The sequence below is a fragment of the Arachis ipaensis genome, chromosome B8 (assembly GCF_059453495.1).
Source record: "Arachis ipaensis isolate K30076 ecotype BB chromosome B8, ASM5945349v1, whole genome shotgun sequence".
Taxonomy (NCBI): domain Eukaryota; kingdom Viridiplantae; phylum Streptophyta; class Magnoliopsida; order Fabales; family Fabaceae; genus Arachis; species Arachis ipaensis.
Window position 1 is genome coordinate 103,811,117 of NC_142443.1, and position 22,613 is coordinate 103,833,729.

The 22,613-nt window shown below is 38.5% G+C and overlaps 1 protein-coding gene across 1 annotated transcript; it reads right to left on the minus strand.

The window, feature by feature from the left end:
• Positions 1-3,063: 3,063 nt before the first annotated feature.
• LOC148549081 (uncharacterized) lies at positions 3,064-3,468 on the minus strand. The gene has a single exon (XM_088495686.1). The coding sequence runs from the start codon at positions 3,466-3,468 to the stop codon at positions 3,064-3,066; it is 405 nt and encodes a 134-aa protein (XP_088351812.1).
• Between the last annotated feature and the right edge of the window lie 19,145 nt (positions 3,469-22,613).

The window sequence follows — 22,613 nt, forward strand, 5'->3', positions numbered from 1 at the left end:
TGCAATGTTGCCAGCAACATTGGTGAGCCATTTTGCGCCACCAACGTTGCTTCTCATGCTTGGAACTTTTGTGTCAACGTTGGTGAGCCAAACTAGGCCACCAACATTGCTCAACCTCCACCTTAAGCCAACATTTGTGGCAATGTTGGTGAGCCAAACTAGGCCACCAACGTTGCTCAACCTCCACCTTATGCAACGTTTGAGGCAACGTTGGTGGCACCAACTTTCCCACCAACATTGCTTCCTTTTCCTACAAGCAACGTTTGAAGTAACGTTGGTGGCACCAACTTTGCCACCATCGTTGCTTCTTCCTTGCTCTTCCTCTGCTTCTCCTCATCTATCATCAACCAAACAAATGCATCAAAGCCTTGCCATAATCACAAGATTTTGCATCATTCATAGCATTCAAGTAAATCTTGCATAAATCTCATGAAAATGCATATAATTAACCATGTTTGATTGAATCAAGATAAGCTTGCAATTCTCATCCAAAGCTTACTTGTTGCCTAAGAAAGTGCATGAAACCAAATGAAAACTAATGAAAAAGGCTTGTGAAACTAGCCTAAGATGCCTAGGCATCACAACACCAAACTTAAATCTTGCTTGTCCCCAAGCAAGTAGTAAAACATAAGAAGAATGAATGAAAACAAAGAAGGGTTTAAGTCTTTATTGGAGGATAAACAATCTTGGTTTATGGGGTTTGATTTCCAGGCCACAACATCCCTTTAAGTACTAACTAAAGTGCTTCTATGAAAACCTCTTTATTCCTTGATCCTTGGTACTTTTCTTCTTTCTTAGAAACTTATTCTTTATTGACCTTAGTGTTCTGTGTTGAGGCAGCTTTTTAAGATAAGTTTTCAGTCAACACTCCCGATCTAGTTGGCTCAAGGTGTTGGGTGATGAAGCACCCCTCAGACCTACTCACTCAAGCCTCTCCTCAACACATACACACCACAGGCATTTGGCTTGTAATTCAACCTAGAGATATTGATGCCCAGCACCTCTTTGGGTCACTAAATGCTTTGTAGTTAGGTTGATCTTGATAGTGAATTTTTGGTTGATAATCCCGAGTTAGTTAACCCAAGTTACCAAGTGTTAAAACACTCCTTAGAACCTAATTATCCAAGCAGATCCTAATACAAAATCACCATAGGCATGTGTCTTAAGGTTTAAGCTATTGGTGCCTAGCTTATTACTTGTTTCTTTCTTTTTGCTGCTACCAACGTTGGTGTTGCCATTGGTGGCCCCAACTTTGCCACCAACGTTGGCTTTTCTTTCATTCTTTCTTTTTCTTTCTTTCCTTCTAAGGATCCTTATTCACAAAGGTTTTATGTAAAGCAACTAAGTTCATACTTTAAAGGACATTCTACCCTTTATCTTTATTAGTGAACTTGCTAAGTTTTCAAGCTTTTACGACCACTTAACCTTATTCTATCTCTTACCAAAGATGGACTTCTACTCTTTTTTGTTTCATAATATTTTTCTTTTATTCATGCATGGAGATCAAACACACAACTTAAGCAAGATAACATGAAGTAAACACTTAGGCTAGCACACTTAAATGATAATCAAAGAAAGTAAACAAATAGAATGTAAATGACTCAAACTAAAGACAAACTCATAAACTAAACATGAAAGCATATTCTTCCTTATTTAAATTGATGGACAAGGAGTAGCACAACCTTTCATTCTTTGGGTTGCTTTTCTTTCTTCTTCTTCTTCTCTCCTTCTTGTGGGTTGCTTGGGTCTCCCTTGTCTTTTTGTTTCCCCTTTTGCTTCTTCCAAGGACATGTGACTTGCTTTTTCCTCTAGGATAACCGTGCCTTCCTTTGCCTTGTCTTCTTTCCATAAATATTGTCTTCCTATTCACAATCAATAAGATACAAATTATATCAAACATGCTTGGTGGCAAAAGAAATGAAAAGCAATAACTAACTTTTGAATTTTTGAAAATTTGGCTAAGTGTTCCTCATGAATCAACAACCAAAATGTGACCTCTTGTAAGCATATATATGATGTTGGTGAATACCAAACTTAGTGTTTGGCCATGTGATATAAAGAATTTGATTAAGTTCCTAGGATGTACATATTATGATCACTATGCATCATCCTAGGTTCTTAGCACATCAAGCTTATTATCCACCATCTAATTCATGTAAAAGTTCAAAGAAATATTTGTCACCTTTAATTCAATCATCATAAAGATCACTTTATTTTTCTATTTTTAAACATAAGCTCAAAAAGAATGCAAAACATGGTTGAGCTCTCATGAAATTCAAGGCTTAAAACAAATTTGACTCTCATTAATTGTACTCATAGCATATGCAGAACACCAAACTTAATGTTTGGCTATATACTTTAGGAGAATGCATGAGTATATATCCTAAGGTGGCTATATGTTTATCATGCTTGAAAACCATCTTAGGGTGCCTTTAGGCACACCAAACTTAGAAATTAATCATATGCTTTAAAATGCTAAATGCAACTGTCAACTCTGTTTATGAAAGCCTGAATTCATGCTAGAAAACCACTGATTATTAACACTAAAGCAGTAAATGGAAATGCTAAACATGGGCTGCCTCCCATGGAGCACTCTTTTATTGTCACTAGCTTGACATTAGTTCTCTGTTAGGGTGGTTGATGGTCATAGTGTCTCAGCTTATCTCCTCTCACTGTGAGCCTTCTTCCTCTGTTTTGATTAACAATTTTTGCATGCTCCAATGAGAGTATTATGCTGACAGTGTAATATTCATCAGAATGTGGAGGTGTTTCCAACTGTTGGTAAGTTAACTTCACTTTGTCGCCTGGTGAAAACCCTTCAGTTGGGATCCTCTTATTTCTCCACCCCTTTGGCACCTTTTTCTTCCCGTGAAAACCCTTTGGCACCCTTCAGTTGGGATCCTCTTATTTCTTCCCTTTTCTTGACGACTTTCCAGTGTCAGGGGCCTTCTTCTTCACTGTCCCCTCTGGTGTCTTTTCGTCTGGCTTCTTCTCAATTTCTTTGTTTTCCTGATCCTTCTTTTCTTCAGACTCAAGCTTCTTTCCCAAGAGTGAATTTGTGATTCATGGAGATGGTTCTTTTGGCTTCTCTTTCCAATTTAAGTCATCCTTCTCAATTCTCAGGCAATTTTCCTTCTTAGCAGGGAATTGCATTTCTTTGAAGATATTGGGGATGATTTGTTCATCGTGTTCCCTTAAGATCATCTCTCCTTTCTCTACATCAATGATGGCTCTTGCTGTGGCTAGAAAGGATCTTCCTAGTATGATCGAATCACTTCCTTCCTCATCTAAATTTAGGTTCACAAAATCAGCTGGGAATATGAACTTGCCCACCTTGACTAGGAGGTTCTCTACCACTCCATTGGGTCTTATCAAAGATCTATCAGCTAGTTGTAATGACATTCTGGTTGGCTTCACTTCTTCTAGTGATAGCTTTCTCATCATCGAAAGTGGCATTGATGAGTCCATATTTGATGGTATATTTTGACTCAATTTGGATGGATTCTAGCACATGAACTCATACTTAAGCACCAAAATAGCATACTTTTGTGTTTTGTCCATAATTTGATCCTAAATGTGAAAACATGCAATTTTGTGCTTTAGTAGAGCAATTTAATCTCACTTTTATGTCATTCGATGCCGTGATATTGTTTGTGAGTGATTTTAGGCCTTGAGGGCAAGAATGGATGGGCAAAAGTGGAAGAAAGCATGTACAAGGGAGAAAACATGAAGAAAACAAGGAATAGCACACACAGCGAAGTGTGCGTGCGTACAGCCCTACGTGAGCGTGCACAAGTGAGAATTTCCATGTGTGCGTACGCACGCACTTGTGCGTACGCACAGGTCAATTTTTAGCCGAGTGTCCGCATATGACCCAACATGTGATTTCATTAATGAAATACATGACTCGCGTTTTCTGAGGTCTCTTGGCCCATTTTGGAAGGCTTGAAGGCTGAAATGGAAGGCTATATAAAGGGGATATCAACACATTTGAAGGCATTAGGTTTTAGTTTAGTTTTTCTTAGTATTAGGAAGCTTCCATAGGAGTAGGAGTAGGAGTAGTGTAGCATTGCTCTCTTAGGGTTTATGCAATTTCCATTGTAGCATTTTATAGCAAGCTTAATTTTGGATTTTGATTATCTTTAATTGTAAGTACTCTTTAATTCCTCTTTAATTACATTGTCTTTATTTTCATTTCCTTTGGTTCAAGCACTTTATTTATAATTGCAATTTTCAGTTCTTAAAGTTTTGATTGATGAATTTACTGTTTCATGCTTTCTTTATATTTGATTGCTTGTTTATATTTGGTTTCGTTGATAGTTAGTTGTAGTTTTTCAATTTACTTTGCAATTTTCCATGTTTTACTTTTATGCACACAAGGTGTTTGTGAAAATGCCAACCTTAGAATTTGAGTAGATTTTCCCACCTTGGCTTGTGGTTTGAGTTCCTAGGATACTAGAGTCATAATATCCGACATTTAGTGGTAATTCTTAGGTAGTTAGTTAACTCTTGTTTCCATTGACGCTAGCCTTTTATCAACTAGTTTGGTAAGTTGATTAGGACTTATGAATTAAGGTCAATTATACTTGCTTGACTTACTCCTCGATGGTTGGGGTTGACTTGGCAAGATTGACTCATGATAATTACCATAGTTGTGGTTATGGTGATGATAGGATTCCTTGGATGCTCATTCCCAAGTCAAGATTCCTTATTGCAACTCTTGTATTTTCACTAGTTTTGATCTCATTTTCCTTGTTGCTTGCATTACTTTCCAGTTTTGATCATTGCTTAGTTCTTTCAATATTTCATTTCTTGCTTGAAAACCCCCTTTTTGTCTCTTTCACAACCAAAAGAGAAACACTTTCAATTACATCCTAGGGAGAACGACCCGAGGTTTCATTACTCTTGATTATATTTTGTATTGAATTGGAATATTTGATTTGAGCATTACTTGTTGGCTAGGAACTATACTTACAACGCCAACCTTATTTTGAGATTGAATTCCTAGTCACGGAAATGTTAAACTTATCAAATTTGGCGCCGTTGCCAGGGATGCAATTGAGTGCTATCTTTAGGTTGTTGTAAATATGTTGATAGTGTAAATAGTTTACTTTTTGGTTATTTAGTTGTTTTTGTTAATATTTGGGTGTTTAGTTTTCTAGTTTGATAATGTCTTTTGCTTTTATTTCTTACTTTTTTTATGAGATATTACCCTTGTTGCTTGGAGCTTGGTTGTGAGTATTTTGTAGGATATGATGAGTTCAAGTTGGGATGGCTTCATGGGGTGGGAGAATCATTTAAGGGAGGAACCAATTATGTATGAGCAACACTCATGGCAAACACCTCTCTTATACTACAACAAGCCACACCCTCCCCGATATGAATATCAAGCCCAAGGATATGAGAGATACCCCATACACAACCCTCAACCACCAAACCCTCAAACACCACCTTATACACCTCCATGGAATCAAAATGTCTATACACCTTGTTACCAACCATATGAACCACACCATTATACACCACCTCAATACCCTCATCCACATGACATACCTTCTAACTATACAATATTTCTTCCAACTTTTGAACCTTCTTTTCCACCTCAACATAAAGTTTTTCAACCCTTGCCCCAAGAACAACAAGACCTTCAAGCATTCTTCCAAGAGCAAGAAGGGTTCCGAAGGACACAAGGGGAGTTCGTTGCTACCATAGCCGAAGTGGTGAACTGCTTGGCCTTGCTACACTCAACCACTCAAGCCATCCCCCTTGACGAAGGTGGAGGAGCAACTAAGGAGTGTAGTAAGGAGGGAAACATGGAGTCTCAATTTGAAGAAGTAGAATTGAAGCTTGAGTCACAAGTAGAGGAAGGTAGAACTAGTGAACCAAAAGAGGTAAAAGGAGAATTGAGGGAGTTTGATCAAGAAGTAGATTGCATCATCAATGATTTTTTGTCCACCTTGGTCAACTCCCTCAATGATCTTGAAGAGCCTTCCACTCTTGAGTTTGAGAGAGAAGGAGAAGAGCTTGAAAAGAGTGGTGAGGAAGAGGTGATCATCCAAGAAGTGGAGGCAATTGTGCAAGAGCTTAATAGGATGACTCCACCCCAAGGACAAATTGAGTGGGTAACAATTTCCTCCATGAACTTCATAGGCCCATATCAATTTGCTCTTTTGAAAACAGATTACTAACTTAAGGTACTTCTTGGAATGTTAAATGGTGAAGGATTGGGTGTTGGTTGCCAAAGGAATTCAAGGAACAAGTGGTGCAAAGTTCAAGTTGGAGTAGTCCAAGATTCAAGTGGGTGCTCGAAAGGTGCTTGGAGAGGTTGTTCATCCAAGGGCACAAGTGAAGGTCAACAAGAGGATGATAGAGAAACTAAAGCGTGGGATCCAGGAGTACAATTCCACAACCAACAATTTTGGATCCCTAATTCTTGCTTGAGGTTGCTTAGGAGCTTGATGTACTTCGTTTGGGATACTGGAGGATTCTTGAAGAAAAAACATGGATGGCAACTCAAGGATGAGTGAAAGCATAAGCCACCATGACACAAGCCTCACTCAAAAGTCCAACTTGAGGACTTAAAACCAAAGTGCTAGGTGGGAGACTGATAAACCCATATTTTATGATATATATATATATATTGTGCTCAATTTAAGTGATTTATTCAACCCTTCACCGACTTATTCATGTAAATTGCATGGTTTTACTTTTCCTTCCTTATTATGTGATATATGTGAAAAACATGTTTCCTATGCTTTAAAAATAATTATTTTAATTACCCTTTATTACCATTCGATGCCGTGATTTGTGTGTTGAGTAGTTTCAGATCTTCTAAGGTAGGGATGACTTAAAGGATGGAAAGGAAACATACAAAAATGGAAGGAAAGCACAAAATGGAGTTTTTGAAGAAACTGGCAGCGACACGAACGCATGGATGACGCGGTCGCATGCCCAGCGCGAAAAGGCAGCGACACGAATGCGTGATTGACGCGGACGCGCGCCATGAGCAGAACACAGATGACGCGTACGCGTGACCGAAGCGAACGCGTGACGAGGAAAACTCCAGATGACGCGACCGCGTGACAGACGCCATGCACCAGAATTACAGAAAATGCACCCAGTGATTTCTGAATCCCTTTTTGGCCCAGATCCAAGTCTAGAAGGCACATATTAGAGGTCATAAAGTGGGGGAATGCATCCATTCATTATCAAGTCTCCAATTATTCACTTTTTATAGTGGAGATGTAGTTTTTAGAGAGAGAGGTTCTCTCCTCTCTCTTAGGTTTTAGGATTATGATTTCTTATTATTTCAAGTTAGTATTCCAACTCTTTATCAGGTTCAATGTTCCTTTTTAATTATTTTCTCAATTTAATTTGTGAACTCTTCCATGTTACATATGATTCTCTTAATTAGTGTTATTTGAGGTATTTTAGTTTATGATTTCTTTCTTTTATTTATGTTACTGTTGCTTCCAATCTGAAGACATTTTTATTCGAGCAAGTTTACTTTTCCCCTTTTGGCCTTGGTTAAGTAATTGGTAACTCATGAGTTATCAAACTCAACGTGATTGGTAATCGTTGTCTTTGCTAATTGAATTGAACTTCAATAACTCCAGTCCTTTCTTAGGAATTGACTAGGACTTGGGGATCAAACTAATTAGTCCACTTGAGCTTCCTTTGTTTAGTAAAGGTTAAATAAGTGGGATTAAAACCCAATTATCATCACTATTGATAAGGATAACTAGGATAGGAATTCCAGTTTTCATACCTTGCCAAGAGTTTATTTTACAGTTGTTTATTTATTTTATTGGTCATTTAAATTACTTGTTCCTTACTTTCAAAACTCCCATTTACAAAACTTATAACCAATAATAAGAACACCTCCCTGCAGTTCCTTGAGAAGATGACCTGAGGTTTAGAAGCTATACCTGCAACGAGGATTTATTTGCAAATTTCTAGACACGCAAAGGTTCTCTCTTCAAAAATGGCGCCGTTGCCGGGGAACTGCAAACGTGTGCCTTATTATTGGTTATTGTAAATATTTTTCTTTTACTTGTTTATTTGTTTTTGTTTTTCCATTTTTATTTTTATTAGCTACTATGAATTCTCACCCCTCTCGCTTTGAGTTTGGTTCTAATATTGTTGAAAGGAACGGAAGTTATAGCAGGAACATGCATTAAGGTCAGAGCAATCAAGGATGGATGGAGCTAAAAGGATCTGATCAACCCTTTAGGCAACAACACCCTCCAAGATATCATGGACGAGGACCACTATACAATGCATACCAAGCTAATAGACATGATAGACCACCTTGCAATTACCAACAAGGCCCACCCTGTGCTTATAGACCACCCTCTCAACGTAGATTTGAACCACCACACTCACAAGTTCCTTTTCACTATTCACCACTATATGACCCTTATCCACCACAATCCCAATCCAATTACTCCCAAGAACTAACACATTCTTATTTTAAACCCTCTCCCCCAACCAATGAAACCTTACACCCACCCCAACCTCCAGTGAATGACAAACTTCATGTTCTTCTTCAAGGGCAAGCAAAGATAGAAAAGGGCGTACTGGAACTCACTACTGCCGTGACTGAGATAGTAAATTTAATAGCTTCCCGACATCTGAGAACTCAAGGTACTCCCATGGCTGCATGTGGAGAATCAAAAGAAGAGCGTAGCATGAAGGAGACACTAGAGACCTTGGTGGATAATGAAGAACATGGCTTTGTACTGGAACGAGTAGAGGAAGCCATGATAGTTGTAGAGGAGGAAGTGATTGAAGATTTAGGAGATTGTGAACCTCGATGGGAATCAAGAACTGTAAAGAATTCCGCTGAGAAGTCCGAAATTGATGCCAAGGAGGACAATGCACAACCTCCACAGCATATGCCTTGTGAAAAATTGGACGGAACAGACCAAGAAGTCGATTCCATGGGCAGTGACGATCTTGAATCAAGCTCTCCTAGTCACAAACTCACATCCGCAACTGAATTCCTTAAGCCTGAAGAACCTTACCCAAGTGAATACGAATATGACGTCGAGGTAGATTTCTCTCAACCTCCAACGTATGACTTAAGTGATGAGGAAGACATAGAAGACTTTGATTAGGACGCAGTTGTAGCTGAAGAATTTTGCAAAGAAGTGGAGGAATTCAAAGAAGATTACAAGGGAGTAGAACTTACAGAACCACTGGAAACACCTACCCCAAGGCCATTACCACCTAACACAAGCTTCAAGTGGGTACAATCCTTAACCTTTATCTTTACTTTTCCACTTGCATATGGTTTGCTTGAAACAGATGGCCAGCTTAGAGCTCTCTGCGGCTTTAAGAGTAAGAGGGAAATGGCTCGTACTCAGAGCTAGTGTACAGGATTCAATAAAGTTCCATGCTTAAATTTGAAGTGCAAGGATTGGTATTAAGTTCAATTGAGTGGGTCACGGAAGGCGTTTGGTCGTCCTGGTGAGAATACAATTTCTAAACCGCCCGGATCGAAGAATATAGATCAAGACAAAGGCGGATTTAAAAGCAAGGTTTGGGATCCTGGAATCTATTCTGACATTCGTCACCCCGGGAGCCTGGGAACCTGTTTGAAGCTGCTCAAAAGCTTCACTTGCCTAGTTTGGGACCTCGGAGGCTGTTGGCATTCCAAACATTGGTGGAGATTTCTGGATTAATTTAAGCATAAGCCGCCATAACAGGAAGCTCATCCAATGTCCAACTTAAGGACTTTAACTAAAAGTGCTAGGTGGGAGACAACCCACCATGGTATGGTCGTTTCTTTTTCAATTTTATATCGTACTGTTTCATTTTATATTATATTATTTTTATTGAACCTGGATGTTATTCATAGCATTTGCCTTAGCATCGCATACTGCATAATTGCATACCTGCATATATATAAAAAAAGAGAGGAAGGCGTGCGACGCGATCGCATCATTAAAGCGTTCGCGTTAGTTGCGAAAAACACCTCCCACGCGTCCGCGTCAATCATGCGAATGCGTGATCTGGAAATCGGCATAAAAAAATCCAACGCCCAGAAATATGGGTTGGAATCGTGCGGCTGTTGTGCGTTTAGCACAAAATGGCCCACGTGTTCGCGTCCCTGACGCGAACGCGTCACTTACAAAACACCCATCCCACGCGAAAGTCTGAGCGACGCGTTCGCGTCGCGTGGATTGCACAACACCCCAAAGGAGACAGAGAGTTGCGCTGAAACGACGCTGGAATTGTGCGTTTAGCACAATTTCCAGCGACGTGGTTGCATGCCTCACGCGACCGCGACATTCATCCTTTTACCCATTTCATGCGATCGCGTCACTCATGCGATCGCGTCGACCCCATTCCACCCTAGCCACGCGATCGCGTGTCCCACGCGTTCGCGTGGATTTAAATTCACTAACCCCAGTGACGCGAAACCCTACCCCCATCGCGCCCCACTCTCCTTCCCTAACCCTCTCTGTTCTCTCTCCCCCTTCCTCTGCACCCATCGCCGCTGCCAACCACCCCTGACCACCGCACCAGCGCTGACCACCCAGCCACGACCGCGATGCCCACCCCCTCCTTCTTCCTTCCCTCCCTTTCTTCTCTTTCTCTTATCTTTTTCCCTCCACCACCGTTGCCCCCACCGCGGCCAACCACCACTACTACCATGCCATCACCGCCGCGCCTCCCACCACCACCCTCATCCCCATTTTCTTAAACCACCCCCTCCACCGTTAACCCAACCCCCTGCCACCACGAACAGCCACCCACCTCCGCGCCTACCACCCTGTTCCGCCACCACACCGCCGTGCCCCCCTCCCAGCACCACCACCATACCCCCGCCATCTCTCTGTTCTCTAGCTTCGTTCATACGCCTACCAGGTTCTGCCGAACGATACCTTTCTTTCATTCGTAGTTAGTTGCATTTTTTTCCAGTTATGTTCAAATTAGGCTAGTTAGAGATGCATGTTTGTAGTGGATTCTAGGTGGTTAGGTAGCTAGGATGTGGTTAGTGGATTTAGGCCTGATTAGTTGCGCTGTTCTTGCTACTTGTTTTATAATTTTCGCAATTTTGCTGTTGCTGTGATGCTAATACTGTTCATATGCTGTTCTTCACTGTTTCATGTTTTTTTTACACTGCTTTTTCATGTTCATATTCCATATATGTAATTGTAGCTTTATTTTAATTTATATGAACTATTCTGCTTGCTGTTTATTACCCGGGAACATCCAATTTTAGCCGGAATGCTGCCCAATTTTCTGTAAATTATTTTGATTTTCATTCATGTTTTGGTTTTGGCAATTTGAATTTGGCATTACTTAGCTTTTCCCAAACCACTTCATGAGTGCACGGTCCATGTTAGAGGCACCCTACCTTTCCCTTACCTGGTTACCTAGCTAGGCCGTCGAGCTGACGTGCCTTGGGAGGATGCTGATGCGAAGCCGACTGCTGCAGACTGCAAGAAGATCATTCCTCACAGCAGGAAGTTTCTGGCTTTAGGCTACAGACCTCCATTCCTTACTGCTTCTGATGAGACAGCCACGCCTTCAGCTGCCCTTTCTTCTTCCACTGCTGCACCCGCCCCACCCACTGCACCTCCAGCTGCTCCTGAGCCTATTTACCATTTGGTGCATCGACTCTTCGCCCGCTTGGATCGTATGGAGTGTCGCAACAAGCGACGCTATGAGCACGTCAAGTTGATGATCCGTTCCGGCGGCGACATCCCCTCCGAGCCTGACACCCCTTCTGATACATCTGAGGTGGAGGAGGACGATCACGAGGAGGAGACACCTACCCAGGCTGCACAGGTAGGACCAGAGCAGGTTGCGCCACAGTAGGAGGTGCCACACCAGATCCAGGCCACAGATACAGAAATTCCTATCCAGTCAGAGCCTCCACTGCAGCAGACTGATCCTCCTACCCTCATCCAATCCGCAGACCCTCAGGCTACCACAGAGACTCCAGCAGCCCATCCTTCCGGTGATGACACTCCTTCACACCCAGCTTGAGTGAGCATCGAGGACGATGCTTTATTTTAAGTGTGGGGAGGTCGCCATCCCTGGCATATTTCTTTTTGGTGAACCACTACAGACTCTTTCTATCTTATTTTGTTTATTTTCTATATTTTTATCTTTATTTTTATTTTTCAGTACTTGCACACTGTTCTTTTGTTGTATTTTTACTCTATTTCCGCATTTTGCACTTTAGTTTATATTTTATCCATTTAGTTTAGTTGCAATTCTAAACTTATTAGTTATAGAATATGTGGATTAATTAGTATAGTTTACCCTTTTAGCATATGATAGTTTGGTTTAAATTGAAAATAAAAAGGAAGTAAACTAGAGACTTTAACATAATCAAAAAAATCCACACACCTTGTATATAGAACATAACATGTTAGTTAGTTAACAACATTTCATCAAGGAGGAACACTAAAACTTTAAAGCCACCCAAAAAATTTTTACATTGAGAATAATGGGAACTCTTAATTTCTACTTGCATGACATGTATAACTGATATATGATTTTTGAGCTAGAGAACACACAGCCTGTGAGTTTTGAGCTTAATTGTATGGTTACATTCAAACCATAATTTTTATTCCTGTGTGTTTTGCCCTTCTTTTTTATTCTGGTGTTCTTTACTTTGTTTTAATCTATATGTCCAATTATAGAGTATATATACATACTAAGAGATGATTGAGGCCATCATTTGAATTTTCCTCACTTATCCCAAATTAGCCTACCTTTTACATCACCCTTGTTAGCCCCCTTGAGCTTTTTAATCTCCTCTTGTTCTATAAACCACATTACTAGCCTTAAGCAGAAAAACAAAATAAAAATCCCAAGTTGAATCCTTGGTTAGCTTAAGATAGAAATTGTGTATTGTTTAAGTGTGGGGAACTTTAAGGGAACATGGATGATAGAAACAAAGGTGGAAAGTTAAAAAGAATAAAGATGTTTCAAAATAAAAATTTGGGAAGCATGCTCATGTAAAACTAGAACAACTGAATTACCATGTGCATTAAAATATATATATATATTTCGGTATTTAATTTAGAGGGTACAAAAATTTTCCAATTGCAAAATAAAAAGAATCAATGCACATAGGATAAAATTAAAGTTAATGCATGAGCTTGCAATACAAAGTGAGAAAATTTGGGCAAATAAGTTAAGAAGCTTTGAATTACAAAATATGTATGTTAGGTGAGATCTTAGACTAATCAAGGATTCACTTATTAGCTCACTTAGCCTTATACATATACCCTTACCTTTACCTTGGCCCCATTACAACCTTGAAAAAGACCTCATGATTTTTGTATGACTGTATTCTATAATTGTTGATTGGTTAGATGAAGAACAAAGTTATAGAAAGTAAGGATAAAAAGAAGAATAGAGTGATTAACCCAATAAACACTGAGTGACTTGAGAGTAAACACAAAATCCAGTGAGGGTTTAATAGCTCATCACCATATATCTCTGCTTGAATTGTTAATTGTCTTGCAAGTTTGAAAAATATTTTTACCCATCTCAATTGTAAAAGTGCTTTAACATTATCTAGGGTTTGGCTATGCATATATGATTCCTTGAGAATGTGAATTAATTTAACTACATGTAAGTTTTATATACAAGTGAATAACAATTGGAATTGCATGATTCATTTAGGTAGTTGCATTTAGAATAGATTGCATTGCATGAGATTCCACCACTTTAACCTTACCTTACTCTTTATCTTGGACTTAGCATGAGGACATGCTATTGTTTAAGTGTGGGGAGGTTGATAAACCCATATTTTATGATATATATTGTGCTCAATTTAAGTGATTTATTCAACCCTTCACCCACTTATTCATGTAAATTGCATGGTTTTACTTTCCCTTCCTTATTATGTGATATATGTGAAAAACATGTTTCCTATGCTTTAAAAATAATTATTTTAATTACCCTTTATTACCATTCGATGCCGTGATTTGTGTGTTGAGTAGTTTCAGATCTTCTAAGGCAGGAATGACTTAAAGGATGGAAAGGAAACATACAAAAATGGAAGGAAAGCACAAAATAGAGTTTTTGAAGAAACTGGTAGCGACGCGAACGCATGGACGACACGGTCGCATGCCCAGCGCAAAAAGGCGGTGACGCGAACGCGTGACCGAAGTAAACGCATGACAAGGAAAACTCCAGATGACGCGACCGCATGACCCACGCGGACGCGTGACAGACGCCACGCACCAGAATTACAGAAAACACACCCAACGATTTCTGAATCTCTTTTTGGCCCAGATCCATGTCCAGAAGGCACAGATTAGAGGTCATAAAATGGGGGAATGCATCCATTCATTATCAAGTCTCCAATTATTCACTTTTCATAGTGGAGATGTAGTTTTTAGAGAGAGAGGTTCTCTCCTCTCTCTTAGGTTTTAGGATTATGATTTCTTATTATTTCAAGTTAGTATTCCAACTCTTTATCAGGTTCAATGTTCCTTTTTTAATTATTTTCTCAATTTAATTTGTGAACTCTTCCATGTTACATATGATTCTCTTAATTAATGTTATTTGAGGTATTTTAGTTTATGATTGCTTTCTTTTATTTATGTTACTGTTGCTTCCAATTTGAAGACATCTTTATTCGAGCAAGTTTACTTTTCCCCTTTTGGCCTTGGTTAAGTAATTGGTAACTCATGAGTTATCAAACTCAACGTGATTGATAATCGTTGTCTTTGCTAATTGAATTAAACTTCAATAACTCCAGTCCTTTCTTATGAATAGACTAGGACCTGGGGATCAAACTAATTAGTCCACTTGACCTTCCTTTGTTTAGTAAAGGTTAAATAAGTGGGATTAAAACCCAATTATCATCACCATTGATAAGGATACCTAGGATAGGAATTCCAGTATTCATACCTTGCCAAGAGTTTATTTTACAGTTGTTTATTTATTTTATTGGTCATTTAAATTACTTGTTCCTTACTTTTAAAACCCCCATTTACAAAACTCATAACCAATAATAAGAACACCTCCCTGCAGTTCCTTGAGAAGACGACCTGAGGTTTAAATACTTCGGTTATCAATTTTAAAGGGGTTTGTTACTTGTGACAACCAAAATGTTTGTAAGAAAGGACTTTTGTTGGTTTAGAAGCTATACCTGCAACGAGGATTTATCTGCGAATTTTTAGACACGCAAAGGTTCTCTCTTCAAAGACACCCTACCATGGTAATATCCTTCTAGCTTTCTCTCTTTTACCTTTTTGTTTCATAAATAATTGGCTATATTGCTTTGTCGGTTAGATTTATTTTGATGTTGTTAGGTAATCTTAGTGGAATAATGTGTTTTTGGGAGTTTTATGATGAATTGGGACTTGAAAACCTGTTTTGGATGTCATGTTTGATGACTTAGAGGCAAAACTTTTGTTGCAGGAACAGAGACCTGTGCGTCCGCACAGGCCCCCTGTTTTTCAGTTCTTGTGCGTGCGCACAGCTGCATGCGCCCGCACACCCTTAAACACCCCCTCTGTTCACAGCATGCGCACGGCCTGTGCGTGTGCATCCAACCCTTCTTTTCCCCTGTGCGTTCGCACACCCTGCGTGCGAACGCACACTTCACGCTGACCTTCAATTCTAAAAAAAAAAAACTCTTGTGCGAGTGCATAGCTCTATACGCCCACACAGCTTGTAACGACCCCTCTCGCCGCAGCGCACGCACAGGTTGTGCGTGTGAACCTAACCCTTTTCCCTTTTCTGTGCGTCTGCACACCCCATGTGCGTTCGCACAGGCTGCGATCCATCCTCTGTTCGCAGCGCTCGCACGCTGTAGTGCACGTGCATACCCCCTCTCTTCGTCCCGTGCGTCCGCACACGACCTTGTGCGTCTGCACAGGTCCTTTCTCTCTTCTCTATTTCTTTCTTTCTCCTTCTTTTCTTTCTTTCTTTTAGTTCTTCTTTCTTCCTTCTTTTTCTTCTTTCTTTCTTTTTTTCTCCGGTGAAACTCTGTCGCTGTGGGCCTCGCAATGGTTAACACAAGTGCCACTGTCACCTATCTATCTCTTTTCTATTCTTCATCTTTTCAATTCTCTTGTTTTAATCTTCTTTTATGCCTAGTTGCTTGCTTAATTTTTGGTTTCTTTATTTAATTTTGGTCATTTAGTTTAATTTTGCTTAATCATTTTTCTGTTTGTTACATTGCAAGTGTTCAATTTTTCAGTTATGGGTTGTTGATGTTTGAATTTTGCTTGAATCGATGAATCCGTGCATTACATTCCGTATGTTTGTTTAAAGGCCCAGATGAACTTTTTGTTTAATGCATGTATTGTCGCGACCATATGTGTTAGACCATATCCTTGTTTGGCATTCTAATTAAAAAATAATTGTGCACCGTTGGATGGTTCTAATTTCAATAATGTACTTGTTGTTTAATGCTTTGAGTTGTAAGCACCAAATTAACTTAGAATTGAATTTCTATCTCTTATTTGGTGAAATTTTTAACAAGTACATATTGAATTTAGTGAATTGAATGGAATTGCTTGTTCATCATGGTTTTTAAGTCAATATAATCACATCACAAGGTATTTGCTCCTTGTTAATGCTTTGCATTTATTTGAGTTGACGTGCCTTGATTCTTATCAAGACTTGTCACTGATACTATATCAAGAACCTTCCGATGTGATTATTTGATTATTCTTAAGGACGAATAGGTAGTTCTCTTCATCATTGCATTGGTTTTTGTTGGTTGTGCTATTTTATATTAATCTTGCGCTTTCACTTGCACAACTTCAATATCCAATAATTTCCACATTCAATTCACTCTTGTTATACTTGCCTAAGTTTGCATGTGCTTAATTGATGCTCATTCATTGCTTGCGTCTTAGGCCATTTAGTTGAGGAACTCATTCTTACTTTTTCATTGTGTGGATGCCACTTTAACCGGCCGTAATTCCACACTACTGTGCGAAATTCCTCAATTAGATGTTTATTTACTCTCTCCTTTACCCCTTTTTTTGTGCAACTTGCCTATGAGTTCTAATTATACTTTATTCATTCTTTTCGAAGAGGAGACATAAGGCAAGGAGTCGGGAGAGGAGAAGGACACCGAGGATGGAGATGGCAAGAATGCTTTGTACTTAGTGATTTCCACACAACCCAAGCCCCCGCATCCGCCAACCAAAGCTGGAGGAACTTAAAGACATTCTCCCCGGATTGTGTTCGTGCACGGAGGACCGTGCAACGCTTAAGTGTGGGGGAGGATTCGTCATTTTCGGGGCATAAACTTTCTCTTCCGAACACTTTGTACTTTATTTGTTTTCCTTTATTATGTCTCTTGTAGATATTTGGAGTGTTTTTTACTGTTACATTGCATTTTCTTTTAGTATAGATATCATAGCTTATATATAGTTATTGCATGTTGCATTTTTACATGGTATATATCTTATAGATAGAAGTTGTGATTGGATGATGTGAATAGCATATGCCTAGTTATCTTGATCCTAATTGTTCATGTTAATCTTTGCTTGTTGAAAATTAGGAAAAGAACTAGAAAATTTTGAAAAATTTGCATCCATCACAACATACATACATATAAAAAATAATTTTGGTGAAAAACAACAAGAATTCCCAAGAATTTTGTTCAAGGGCATTCTATTGAATTGATTGAGAAATTGTTTCAAACTTGCTCGAATGATTTTTGTGGAACATAGAAGAGAGATAGAACAAATACCTTGTGAGTCTTTGAGCTTTAATGAGTGGTTACATATTTTAACCACTAATTTTGTTCATTGGGTGTTATATCTCTTCTATGATTGTGATCTTGGTTTTGCTTGATTCTTTATTTTCAATATTTGATGTTTTGATTGCATTTAGCATGATTGAGGCCGTCTTTGATAAAAGCTCACTTTACCCATATGGCCTACTGATTGTGGCAGAAATCAGCCAGTTAAGAAATTTATAATATCAAAATAGCATTGTAAGTGTAGTTCTTAACCAGCAAAAATCCTCTTATCAATTTAGAAAGGTTGTCATAAAATTAGAATAAAAATACTGGGATTATGAATCCCAGGTCGTCTCCCAACGAGTTGACAAAAGGGTGCTATTGATAAACCACTATTTTATGGGTTATCTTGTGCTAATTTGAGTGGTTTTTATCAAGTCTTTGCTTACTTATTCATATGATTTGCATGGTTTTACAAATCCTTCCTTATTCTATGATATAGTTGAAAACATGTTTCCTAAACCTTTAAAACTGTTAATTTTGAATACTCTTTATTACCATTCGATGCCATGATTTGTGTGCTAAGTATTTTTAGGCCTTATAGGGCAGGAATGGCTTAGAGGACGGAAAGGAAACATGCAAAAATGGGAGGAACGCGAGAAAATGAAGTTTTGAGAAACTGGCAGCGACGCACACGCATGGACGACGTGGACGCGTACTTAGCGCAGAACACGAGTGATGCGTATGCGTGATTGACGCGTACGCGTGAAAGGAATTCGCCAAATGACGCGCACGCATGACCTACAGTACGCGTGACCTGCGCCACGTGCAGAAAGTTGCAGAAAGCGCTGGGGGCGATTTCTGGGCTCTTTTTCGGCCTAATTTCAAGCCCGAGAACACAGAATAGATGCTGCAGAATGGGGAAATCATGGAGACAACTCCACAATTCACAATTTTAGGTTTTAGATGTAGTTTCTAGAGAGAGAGGCTCTCTCCTCTCTCTTAGGTTTTAGGATTTAGAATTTCTCTTAGTTTTAGGTTTACTCCTTCTCCATTCCAGGTTCAATATTCCTTTAATTTAATTTCTCTTCTACTTTTATTTGTTCTAGCTTTCTAGTTTATTTATTTTCCTTGTTGATTACTTTATGTTGACAATTTGGTGTATGAACTTTCCAATGTTAGATTGAATTTCTTATTTAATGCAATTTGAGGTATTTTAGATTTATGATTTTTTAATTTAGCTTTATACATTCTTGGCTTGAATTGATTAATTGGAGACACTTGAGTTATCAAACTCCTTTGTTACTTGTTAATTGAAAATTGCTGGTTGATTTGGATACCTCTAAAGCTAGTCTTTCCATAGGAGTTGACTAGGACTTGAGGAATCAAATTGATTAGTCCACTTGACTTTCCTCTATTTAGTAAGGGTTAACTAAGTGGGAGCAGTGGACAATTCTTATCACAATTGATAAGGATAACTTGGATAGGACATCCAGTTTTCATACCTTGCCAAGAACTTTTCTAGTTATTAATTTACATTCCTTGTTCAACCTTTCAAAAACCCAAAAATATATTTTCCATAACCAATAATAACTACACCTCCCTGCAATTCCTTGAGAGATGACCTGAGGTTTAAATACTTCGATTATCAATTTTTATTGGGTTTGCTTAAGTGACAACCAAACTTTTGTACAAAAGGATTCTCTGTTGGTTTAGAAACTATACTTTCAACGAGACTTTATATGTAAAATTCTTTACTAGCAAAAAAAAATGTTCATCAGCTATCTTATTAATCAGGGATTTTCCGAGAAATTTTGAGAGTTGAATAATAGAAAATAAATAATTGTAAATTAAAGAAATATAAATTAAAAGAGATTTATATATTCAAAATAAGAAAACCTTGATCGGGGGAATGATTAATTGGAAGTTCTATCCTTGTTGGATTTTCTCAAGTATAGTATCAAAAGGTTGTTATTTTCACTTAGTTAACGCTTACTAAATAAAGGAAAGTCAAGTGATTGAGCTAACTCTTATTTGCAAATCCTAATCCTCTTCCTTGGGAAGGATTAGCGTTAGTAAATAGAGAATTAGCCAACAACTTCCAATTTAACTAATCACTTGAGCATTCCAACTCAAGGGTCTCCTTTTAATCAACCCCCAAGTCAAGTTGGGAGTCTACTCCATTGACATGAAAATTACTTGCACAGAATTAAAAAGGGAATAAAAGGAAGACATGATAAACAATAACTGGAAATTAATTAAAAGTAAAAGTAATCCTTTGCATTAATAAATTCTAAAAACAATCCAATTGTAACTCTGAACAAAGATTAAGGATATGGAAGAGTAAGGGAATAAGAAAACAAACTAGAATAATAGCAACTTCAAAGGAGGTATTGCTTCTTCTCAATATCCAATGCAAAAGCATAAAACTAGAAATGTATTAATGTAAAAGAAAACCTAGAGGAAGAGTAATTCCTCTCTAAGATTCCTCACTAAAACTAAAATTATGTTAATGAGGATATGTGTTGAGTCTATGCTCGTCCCTTGGCTCTAGTCTGTATTTCTGGGCCGGAAACTGGGTCCAAACTCGGCCCAAAATCGCCCCCAGCGCTTTCTGTGATTTCTGCAGATCGCGCATGTCACGCGTACGCGTCAGTCACGCGTGCGCATCGTTTGGCAATTTTCCTTGTCATGCGTACGTGTCCAGCACGCGCACGCGTCGTTGTGCGAACTCCAATTCACGCGCACGCGTGAGCCATTTTTGTGAGCTTCTTTTATTTCTTGTGCTCCTTTATTTCTCCTTTATTTCTTGTGCTCCTTCCATTTTTGTAAGCTTCCTCTCCATCCTCTAAGCCATTCCTGCCCTATAAAGCGTGAAAACATTGAACACACAGATCACGGTATCGAATGGTATAAGGAGGGATTAAAATATACAAATTAAAGGTTTAGGAAGCAAGTTTTTAATCATAGAGCAGAATTGGGAAGGAATTGTAAAAACCATGCAATTTATATGAATAAGTATGCAAAGACTTGATAAAACCACTCAATTGAGCACAAGATAAACCATAAAATAATGGTTTATCAACCTCCCCACACTTAAACATTAGCACGTCCTCATGCTAAGCTCAAGGAGATCAAAAGAATAAATAGGGAAAAGTAAGACTCATGAAATGCAACCTATATATGAATGCAACTATATGCTAAGATGTTTCTGTATACTTGGTTAAAAGTAAACAAGTTCTCCAAGACAAAAATAAATCAAATTCCACTAATTCAAATCATATAATAAAAGACAAGTAAACTTGTGAGAAGATAGCTCATAAAGGCAGGGAATATAGAATCAAGCACTGAACCCTCACTGGTGGTGTATATGCACTCTAATCACTCAAGTGTATAGGGTAATCTACTCTAGTCTTCTCTAGTCATGCTTTCTAAACTTTGTTCTTCACCTTACCAATCAATAAATATTTAATGTACCAATGCAAACATCATGAGGTCTTTTCAAGGTTGTAATGGGGCTAAGGTAAAGGTGAGGGTATATATATGGCTAAGTGAGCTATAAATTGAATCTTTGACTAACCTAAGCTCTAACCTATACACACACTCTATATATTCTAAAATCATGCCTAGCTACCCAAAATTCCCACTTTTGCATTACATACTCATGCATCAACTCTTCTTTAATTGTATCACATATGCATTGATCTTTCATTAGCTTAACATTGGGGTAATTTTATCCCCTTATTTCTTTATTTATTTATTTAATTGAATATTTTTGGTTTTTTTTAAAGATACAAAAGTAAACATAACATATCAATGCACATGGATTTTATTTTTGTGGTCTCACATGAGTAGGTACCCGAATTCCTAATATTTTATCAAAGTAGAAACATAACACATTTCCTATTAACCCATGTTCCCACAGTTTTCCCACACTTAGTTGATACACAATCTCTATCTTAAGCTAACCAAAGATTCAATTAGGGTAGTTAATTGTTTTTTTGCTTAAGGCTAGTGATGTGGTAAAATATAGAACAAACGGGGATTAAAAGGCTCAAGGTGGGCTGACAAAGGTAATTGAAAGGGCAGGCTATTTGGGATAAGTGAGCTAATAACAAATGATGGCCTCAATCATATGCATGCATATAAATACACTAAACATTGGACATATAGAGTGGGACAAAATAAAGATCACAATTATAGAGAAGAAAACACACAAGATTAAAATATCATGGTTAGATAATGTAACCATACAATTAGGCTCAAAAATCTCACTGGGTTGTGTGTTCTTAGCTATAATTCATGTTCCAATTTACAGTCTTCAAACAAGTTTAACAAAAAAATTTTAATTTAAATTAGTGAATTATTATAAAATAGAGTCTTGAAAATAAATTTAGTACTTTAACCAAGCAAATATACATGCAAACAATTATTATCATGCAATCTATTCTAAAAAGAAAAACTAAAATATTGGTGTTAAGAGAGAGAGCTTACCTCCGGAAGTCAAGTACTGACCGACCTCCCCACACTTAAAGCTTGGCACCATCCTCGGTGCCATCAGTTAGGAACAAAGGGGGGCTGGTAGCAGCATCTCTACAGTCGGGGTTGTTATGGCTCCCGGTGCTGGTAGGTGAAGTGGAGTCCGGAGTGTCAGGTTCTTCTTCAGGTGGGTGGTTGCCAACAATCAGCTCCTTGAGGTATGTAAATTGGCACTTGTTACGGCGCTCGCTTTACTTTGCTTGCTGGTCAAGCCGGTCCAACCTCTGAAGTATTTGTAGGAGCAACTGATTTGTTGAAGGTGCTTGTGATGTGGAAGGGGAAGGAATATCTTTGTCCGGGTCTGCGGTCCAGTTGGTAGTGGCTACTGTGGGTCTGATGTACTTCCCGTTGGGGACAATCTGATCATCCTGCGAAAGTATGGTCT

Coding starts and splice junctions, on each gene's coding strand:
- LOC148549081 (XM_088495686.1), bottom strand. CDS start 3,468: ATGGACTCATCAATGCCACTTTCGATGATGAGAAAGCTATCACTAGAA.